At 35.7% G+C, this 10,415-nt stretch overlaps 1 protein-coding gene across 4 annotated transcripts in view; it reads right to left on the bottom strand.

Moving 5' to 3' along the window:
* The window catches only part of LOC106868843 (S1 RNA-binding domain-containing protein 1), a 261,625-nt gene that overhangs the window by 134,984 nt on the left and 116,226 nt on the right, over positions 1–10,415 (bottom strand). For all 4 annotated transcript variants that reach the window (XM_052969814.1, XM_014914279.2, XM_014914277.2 and 1 more), the window contains exon 16: positions 6,262–6,347. In XM_052969814.1, the coding sequence (XP_052825774.1) occupies positions 6,262–6,347 (86 nt within the window). The remainder of the gene's footprint in view (positions 1–6,261; positions 6,348–10,415) is intronic.

The following is a 10,415-nucleotide window of genomic DNA, read 5'->3' as shown; positions in this document are numbered from 1 at the left end:
TATATATATATATATATATATATATATATATATATGAGTTGTTGCCAGTATATTTACCACCATTACCACCACCATTATGAAACAATGAAGATAATTGTTGACATCAAGCCACAATGTTAGGGAAGGGGTACATGGATGTCTGGACGGAAGAAGCAGAAACAGTTGATCTGATTTCCTTGAAGACACTCCATTACTGACACAATGTGAAAAATATGTAAAAACTTTGTAAAATGTTAATTTTTCACTTAAATCATCATTGGCTTGATGACAGGACATGGAAAAGGTCTGGTGCCTTAGCTGTGAGAGACTTCCCTCCAGTTCTTTTGAATGAATTTCAATTAAGGAAAACAACAGAGAGAAAATAGATAGGGAAAGAGGAGGAGAAGAAAGAAGTAACTGAATGACAGGTGGAATGATGTATGAATATACAAGCACAGACAAGCACACACATATACATACACACACACACACACACACATATATATATATATATATACACACACACACATACATATATGAATATGCACACATATATACACACACACAATAACAACCATCCTTAAGACATTCCAAAAATTCTTGGTCTGTATCCACTGGTTGGACATAATACATACACATACCATCATTCATATATAACAATGCACACTTACGTAAATACACATATATACACATATTTGAATACAAACACCTGGGCAGTGACTAAATTCCTAAAGATATTTGTCACTTTTCTTTGGTGATGGATGCTAATCCCTTTAAAAAAAAACAAATCAATTAGAAGAAAAGGTATTTCACCATTTCACTTCTGTTTTACCAATAGGTTTATAACAAACATGGAAGCATGTGTATGTGTGTGTGTGTGTGTGTGTGTGTGTGTGTTATTGTTAAATGATAAAATTTTTGTCATGGGAATTTTTTTTTAAATGGTTTGGTCATGAAAAGAGGTTGTGCCCATGACCGTCATTGATACACCCACATTGACATAGTTTGTGTTCAGCCTGAATGCAGATGGGCACCTTTATACAGGTAGGTAGGTAGGTAGGTAGGTAGGTAGGTGGGTAGGTACGTAGATAGATGGATAGATGGATAGATAGATAGCTAGCTAGCTAGATAGATAGATAAATAGGTAAACAGCAGATGAGGGGGGTTGACAGAGAGATGGATGGAAGCAAGAAAGAGAGCGAAAGTTGAACTCTTTACAAGAAAATGCCAAGTAGTAAAGATGATGCTGTGCTCCCAGGACATAGCTACTCCATGAACTTCCCAAACAAATCATGAAGTACTATCACTGCTACATGTTTCACTCTATATTTACATGAGACACAGATCCTAAACCATGGTTGTTATAGTTGCTGATTAGCCCCACACCAGTCTTGATCAAATAAGATCCATTACCACAAAAATTCCAGTTGCCCCGACTTTTATTTTCCAGACAATGTATCTGGGATCACTACACACTGCTTTTTTCTCTTTTAAAAATGTTTGGGTGTGATATGATATGATGTAAATTTGGGTGTTATTTCTAACAGGTCAAGTGTTCATATTGTGGCTTCAATCATTGGTTTGTCAGCTGATAACTAAAATATAGTGGTTGAAAGAAGAGTTATCTGCTTTGCCAATAGTTAATAAAGTGTCCTTTCATCAGTATCCATGACCTCACCAATGACATTCCCCTTCTATTTTACATCATCATTTAACATCTGTTTTTCATGCCGGCATGGGTTGGATGGCTTGACAGGAGCCAGTCAATTAGGGAGCTGTCCAGACTTCAAATTGTCTGTTGTAGCAAGAAGGTTTCTACAACTGGATGCCCTTTCTAACGCCAACCACTTTATAGAGTGTTGGGTGCTTGTTATGTGCCACTCGCATGCGAGTATTTATGCAGCACCAGCATGAGTGCATTTTATGTGATACTGGCACCTGTAAAGGACAAGCTTGTATGAAAGGATGACAGTGATTTGACTTGGCTTGACACATCTTCTCAAGTACAGCAATTTTCCACAACTCCCGGTACATTGCCATTTCCTCAGTGAGGCCCAGTGTCTGAAGATCGTTTAAGACTTTGATAAACCTAGCTGAATGACTAACTGAACACAAATTTTATACATCTCATACAGAATGAAGAGAAGCACATTTGAGAATCTACACTGCACTACCAATATCCCAAATCCACCACATATACAACATAGGCTCAATAACAGCAGAGATTGACTACAAAAAGGTATTTGATAGCATGCCACACTCCTAGACAGAGGAAAACTTTCAGAGTTTGTTCAAGAGCTATCAACTTCATCAGAGAGAATATGAAAACCTGAAAGAACCCACAGAGTCTTTACCATGCAGACAAGTTGTTAACATTGTGATAGATCAACATAAGAGGTGAAAGCTTCAAAATGGATTTGCTGTCACCAATTTTCTTCAATCTTGCACTAGCATCAATCTGCAATTTACTGAACAGCAGCAGAAATGGACACAATTCACAGAATGGCAAATTGTATCACTTGTCCTACACTGACAATCTTAAGATATTTGTGGAGGTTGTCAACCCGTGATGGTTCTACTCAATATTATAAAGACTTGTTGGAATCAACAAGTGTGCCGGAACCATCTTCAAATCAGTAAAACAGACTGCAAACCTAGACTTTGACAGTAGCATCATGACCAAGGAATTAGTTCCAGATGGCACATAAAGTACCTTGGAGGGAACAAAGGAAATGACATACAACATACAACCATGAATGAGTAGATCCAGAAAGGGCACCGGAAATGACTGTTGATGATATTAAAGTGAAAATTGAATATAGCTGACAAATTTAAAGCTATTAACACTTTAGCAATACCCAAAGTAATGTACTGCTTCAACATCATCAACTGGAAAATGAATGACATCAGGAGATTGGCATATATACAGTGCACAAAATGTGGTGATGTCCAAAGAAGAGGACATCCATCTGGGGCCAGTCAATGAATCCTGCAAATTTGGGACTCCTCTGACTACCAAAAGGGTAAGTGCTCTCTCTCATCTGTACTCCCTGACTTATACATGGATGCCAAAATGGACCCATTGACTAGAGGCATGCTTAAAAATGAAGGAGCTTACTCTCAAATAATTCTTTCTAAGATAGGCTCAAGGTGAAGGATCTATCCAGTTATGTTGTTGGTTGTGCATTTTAGACTCATTGTATTGGCCACACAAAGATAATAGGCAAAATTGTCTTCTGCTGGATTTGAACTCAGAACATAAAGCTATATAACCAAATTACTGTATGGCATTTTGTTCAATATTCCACCAATTCTACCAATCCACTTAACAACAACAACAACAACAACAACAACAACAGCAGCGGCAGCAATGATAGTTTCTTTTCTAATTTAATAAAATTACCTATGAAAGATTAGTAGTCTGGTAAAATTGGTAGAGTTTGAACAAAATGTCTTGTGGCATTTAGCTACTACTCTTTATATTCTGATTTCAAATCACATGAAGGTCAACTTTGTTTTTTAACTCCTCTGGTGTTGATAAAATAATGTACAAGTCACTGATAATACTGACTATGTTCCTCACCCAAATTTAAGGCCCTGTGACTATGTTAGAAATCAAAAACGATACTAATACTAATATTAATTCATTCAATTAAAGATAAAGTTAATCTCTGCAGTGTTTGAACTCAGGATGTAGAAAAGGTCAGAGTAAATTCTGCATGTCATTTAATCCATCACGTACCTTTACTATTCAATGATAATAATAATTTTTTCTAAATTTGGCACAAAACCAGCAATTTTGAGGGGAAGGGGAAAGTCTATTACATTGACCCCAGTACTTGATTAGTACTTAATTTTATTGAACCCCCAAAAGGATAAGAGGCAAAGTTGGCCTCAGAACATAAAGGGCTAAGCGCTTTTTGGGCTGGCGTGTTAAAAATTCTGCCAGCTCACTGCCTTATTGTTCAATAATACAAGGGAAAGTCAAAAGATATCCACACTTTCACTAAAACTATTTTTAGGTTAGCTGCTTGCTTTCAGTGCTTGCATGTTAAAAGGTAGTCCTCTTGTGGTATTTAACAGAGGTTTGACCTTGATTGCTCCAGTTTTCTTTCTTGCATTAGAGAAGACTCGTCAAGCCAAGTGAAATCATAGTCATGGCTGATGTTGATGTCACATAACTGGTACCCGAGCTGGTGGCATGTAAAGAGCACCTTTTGAGTGTTGGGCCTGACAGAAGCAAAGTGGCTGAGTTCCTTTAAGCGTTGGGCCTCATAGAAGCAATGACCAAGACCTTTGGCATTATGTTCTGCTTTAAAAGAAGACCCATCAAGCCGAGCAAAATCGCAGTTGTGGCAGATACCGGTGTCACACAAATGGCACCTGTGCCGGTGGCATGTAAAAGCACCCTTAAAATTTAAAAGTGGTTGGTGTTAGGAAGGGTATCCAGCCATAGAAAACCATGCCAAATCAGACTGGAGTCTGATGCAGCCTTCCGGCCTTACCAGTCCTGGTCAAACCGTCCAACTCATGGACAACGGACGTTAAATTATGATGATGATGATGATGATAATGTTGTTACAAATTAATCATGGCCACTCCACTGGCAGTGTGCACCAAGGAAGAACGGATCAGTGATCTGATTTCTCTGGTCTAAATGTATGTCAGGAGCTGAAATTCATTGTAGGGTTCTAGTACAATATGAAGACAGTGCTCTACTGTGTAGAAGTGCATATGAGTAGATCAAGAAGTCAAAAATGGCTGGGCAAGCATAAAGCACAAAGAGGGAGCAGGATGCTCATTATGTTCTTCCACAGACATGTAGATTCAACAAGCTCAAGAGATGGTTTTGGTGACCCAACAAGTGGCCATTGATGACATGACATGTTCTCTGCATATTATTCACAGTTCTGTATACAAAATCTTTCATGACAAGCTTTGCTTATGTAAAAATCTGTGTGTAATGGGTACCAAGAAAGCTTACCAAAACATATAAGCACAATTGTGTGGAGATCTGTCAATGCTTATTAAACCACTACAGTGATGAAGGAAAAGTTTTTTTCAGAGAGAATATCGAAGCAGATGAAACCAGGGTTCATCATTTTGAGCCAGAATCCAAAAGGCAGTGAATGGAGTGGAAACATCCAGAATCACCAGCAAAAAAGGAATTCAAGACTCAACCTTCCACAGAAAAAGTGATGCTAACCAGTTTTGGGGATGCAGAAGGGATTGTACTGGAACATTAGCTGGAAAAGGGATCTACAGTCACTGGTGTAAGTTACAGAGAAATGCTGGCCAACACAGTGAAACCAGCAATTTGCATCAAACACTGAAGTCCATTGTCAAAGCAAGTGTTATTGTCACACATTGTTGCACGACAATGCACACCAACATACAGTTACCTACACCATTAAAACCATTGAAAAATTGGGTTTCAAGTTGTTGGAACACACTTTATATAGTCCAGATCTTGCCCCTTTCAACTATCACCTCTTTGGACTGCTCAAACATCCTCTATATGGGCATTGAATTGCTACAGATGAAGAAGTGCAGGAAACAGTGCATAAATAGCTGTGCAACCAGCGAAAAACCTTCTTCTCTGATGGAATAAGTAAGCTTGTGGACTACTGGAAAAAACACATGAGAAAGCAAGGTTTTTGTCTTAAGAAATTACAGAAACAAGAGTGCATACAATTTTTGACATACTCTTGTATTAATAATTCTTTCTAATTTTGGCACAAAACCAGCAATTTTATGGGGAGGAGAAATCAATTACATCAACCCTAGGACTCAACAGGTGTTTATTTTATCGATCATAAAAGGATGAAAGGCAAAGCTCACTTCAGCAGAATTTGAACTTAGGAAGTAATAAGCAGAAAGAAATGCAGCTAAGCATTTTGTCCGATGCACTAAGGGTTTTGTCAGCTTGCTGCCTTAATATTCAATAAAAGTGATAATGGATGATGAAAAAACAGTTATTACAGAAAATCATGTCGAAGAAGACAAAACAGAAGTCTAAAGTTTTAAAGAAAAAAAAGACAAAAAAAAAACTCAATAATGAAATACATGTATATAAAAGTAATTATGTATCTTCTTTCTTGCTTGTTGTCTTTGTTACCTGTTAATAAAGTTTAACAAAATAGATAATCCAAATCAGTTGAACCACAAACCTACCTATACTCACTGTAATTTTAAAAAAAAAACATGCAAAAGAAAAAATCAGACAAAAAAGAATAGCAAGGAAAAAAAACGAAGAAAAAAACCCAACAAAAAGCTACCTACTTGTGGAATTCATAAACTGCTTTACTTTGTCAATAAATGGTGGGAAACCAACTTGGTCTATTGAAGCACCAACCTGTTTTATGAACCTGAAAGAATAACAGCAGTGTTCTTTAATTAATATTAGTACAAATATATATATATATATATATACATACATACATACATACATACACATGTACATATATATCATGAACTAACTATTACTTTCTCAGATGCAGCACATAATTTTGTCAGTGAACAGGTCGCGGTCTCAAAGCGACGAAAATATTTTGACAAATTAAATTTAAATGTTGAAGTGAATCTAACGGATTTTGTTTGTTATTTTAAATGGCTTATAAACACCTTCCACGCTGCAATTGTTTTCGTTCCAGCACATGATCTCAGATCAGGCCACTCCGTAATATATATGTATATATATATATATATATATATATATAGAAAGCAGCAGCAAAAATATATGAGTGCATCTCCGTAATATATATGTATATATATATATATATATATATAGAAAGCAGCAGCAAAAATATCACAAAAACTGTTACTCAGAGTTTCATGTTCCCGTTTGCCAGACAGTTTTGTTTAGAATGGAACAAAAATAAGGTTATATGCAAAAATATACAATGAGTTTGATAGATACACATTTGAAAATGGTTTTGCTTCATTGGTCCTTTCAACTTAATGGTCTTTGCAAGCAATAACAAATTGCGGTATAAAATCATATTATTATAAAAATCAAAGAAAACCTTAAATCAAAAATAGCTTACAAAGAAGAAAAAGGCCTGAATACCCAGGGTAAATAATTAGCTGTAAAATATTAATCAATTAATAAACTAAATTAATTAATAAATTAAAAGATATCCGTCCAAAAACATTTTCATGCTAGATTACATATACATTTAGCAGTATATACACATACCAAACCATCTATAATATAGTCAATCCAAACATGAACAAGCAAGAAAAAACACGAAGAAACAACAACGCGAGGATATGGAATAAGTACAGGAAAGGAAAGAAAAGAAAGTGGATTTCATGTTTCGAGCAGAACTCTTCATCAGAAATATAGAAAAAGTCCAAAGAAGGGAAGACAGAGAAAGAAAATTGCCAACGATATACACGTGACACTATACAGATGCAAGTATGTGGCTACATACATATACAGATATAAATATATATAAAAATGCATATATATATGTATGCACGCACACACACATGTACAAAATCTCCTGGCATATGCTTATACAAGTTAGTTGCTACAGGCGAAAGAAAGAGGAGGAAAAAAATCAGAAAATAGTAAGTAAGAGGAGGGGAAGAAAACAGTGGTAAAGAAGAAAAAGAAATAAAAGAAACAGAAACAGAAAATTAGAGCGAGAAAGGGAAAAAAATAGATGGGAGTAGAGAGTGACCCATAATGGCGTTTGAAAAGTATCTAAAGATGATTAGATACTTCATTTAGCTTGCACAGCAAACACATATAAAAATGCACAATTTGTTATTGCATGCAACTGGTTATTGAAAAGACCGTTAGTTGAAAGGACCAATGAAACAAAACCATTTTCAAATGTGTATTACTCTACCTCTGGTATTCGAGTACTATTTTTTCCCACCTTGTTTCACATTTATGCGCTTACTCTGGTATATCTATATATCTATCTATCTATATATGTCTATATATATATATATATATAGATGATGATGATATATATACATATATATATACATATGTATGTATGTATGTATGTATGTATATTACACATACACACTCACATACATACTTGTTTATTATTCTACACCAGCAAGCAATGTAGCTGTTATGTAAATTACTAACGTGCTGGTAATTATAGCAAAACTTAACGTAAAAATAAAACACTGGTATGTGAATAATCTGCATAACAAAACACCTGAGAATATCTAATGTTCAAATCAGTCTACCTGGTTTATTTATATCCTTTTATAGTATAGAAACGTAACAACAGTAGCTTTAAATAGGATTTCAAAGTAGCAGCATAATGTAGGGCATTTGACTGCTAATGAAGATTAATAAACTAAAAATGGCAATATCTGGTTAATCCTTCCTGTACATGTCCAAGAAGTTCCCTGGAAGTAGTAGAAAGTTTCTGTAACCTAGGTCACCTAATTAGCAGTGGAGCAGGATGTTCTGAAAGTATAGTTGGCAGAATAAGAATAGGATGGAAAAAGTTCTAGGAGTTATTACCACTGTTGGTATTAAAATGTCTCTCCTTCAGAATGGAAGATAGATTGTGTAATACTTGTGTATGATCAGTAATGTTACATGGGCCTTGAATGCTGAGGACATGCAAAAGCCAGAAAGAAATGTATGCTACTAATGGGTGTGCAATATCAGTGCATGAACAACAAAGTGTAAATCAGATGTAGTTTGCAAAAGAGAATGCTGCACTGTATGCTCATGTAATACATATGGATGGAAGGCGCATGGCTTAGTGGTTAGGGTATTCAGCTCACAATCATAAGGTCATGAGTTCAATCCCCAGCGATGTGTCGTGTCCTTGTGCAAGACACTTTATTTCACGATGCTCCAGTTCATTCAGCTGGCAAAAATGAGTAGTACCTGTATTTCAAAGGGCCAGCCTTGTCACACTCTGTGTCTCGCGGAATCTCTCTAAGAACTACTTTAAGGGCACATGTGTCTGTGGGGTGCTCAGCCACTTGCATGTTAATTTCACGAGCAGGCTGTTCTGTTGATTGGATCAACTAGAACCCTCATCATCATAATTGATGGAGTGGCAGCTACATATGGATGATAAAAGCTGTATAAAGAAGTGTCAATCACTTCAAATAGCTCGAGTTTGTAGAAAAGGAAGAACACAATAAAGGTGATAGGCATTTTGCTGGGCTCAACATCACAGTAAAAGTGAAGTCCTAAAAGTATTAAGCTGACTATTAGACAGTTCTTCAGCTGGCTTTCTGTGAATCACTCTAATAGGTACACATCTGATTCCCAGGTTGAATAATTTTCCTGATATATTATGCTAAGTATTCCTTCATGAATTTATTGAGCACTCAAAGACAGTGCTAGAATATATGGAGAAATCAGGTATTATGTTGACTTAACGTAACTGTGTAAAAGTCTTCAGTTTATAGCATATTTATCTATAATACATTAAAAGTCAGTTTCAGTCTTGCTTGCTTGCTTGTAATGCTACTCAGTGAAACTGGTACATATTGTGAAAATATTGTGAATTAAGTTTACCCTGAAATGTTAATATGAATTGAATGAAACAAATTTTGCATAAATTAGCAAAGTAGTTTTCAAGATATTAGAGATTTTCAGGGTATAAATACCCAAAACGGTACATAATGGGAAAATGTTCCGAAAATAATCTTCATCCTGAAAGGGAAGAAATGCTTATTCTTTTATTAGACAGTGAGTTGACAATGGAAAAAGAAGAGATTTTTTTGTCGTTCCAATTTCTATTTTCGCTTTTGTAAAACACAATATTTTAATCATTTACAAATATTTTCAAGTGAATGTGATTTCAAAAATGTAAGCTGTTTGTGCAGTAAGTATGTATATTGTAGCCTTCTTTAAACAGACAACATTTTATTGTTGTTTAAAATTATTTTCAAGTGAATAGCGTTACAAAAATATTTTTTGTCATATTAAAAAATATTCTAAAGTGGAAATGAATTAAAAAATATGGTAGATATTTCGTTAAAGACCCGTTCATAACTTCAGCGTGAAATACTTTTTTTCGAGCGCATTCAATGTATCTCCCTCCAAAGATTTGGCTGCTATTTCTAGCACGCCCTGCGACCACATAACAGCTATTTGAGATAAAGGACCCAAAATACTTGTTACATGGTAGCTGAGCATGCAAGAAATAGCAGACAAATCTTTCTAATCCACAAAACAAAACTCTGTTGCTGGGAAACTCAGAGTTTCTCGGTGACTCAAAAGATCATGGGTAGTCTAGCAGGCATGGCTGTGTAGTATGAAGCTTGCTTCCCAACCACATGGTTCCAGGTTCAGTCCTATTGCATGGCACCCTGAGCACGTGTCTTCTACTATAGCTTGGGTCGACCAAAGCCTTGTGGGTGGATTTGGTAGACGGAACCTGAAAGAAGCCCATTGCACGTACATATATATATATATATATATATATATATATATA

This window comes from Octopus bimaculoides, chromosome 7 (assembly GCF_001194135.2).
Source record: "Octopus bimaculoides isolate UCB-OBI-ISO-001 chromosome 7, ASM119413v2, whole genome shotgun sequence".
Classification (NCBI taxonomy): domain Eukaryota; kingdom Metazoa; phylum Mollusca; class Cephalopoda; order Octopoda; family Octopodidae; genus Octopus; species Octopus bimaculoides.
Note: the sequence above shows the minus strand (reverse complement) of the source record. Positions and strands in the feature narration are given on the sequence as shown.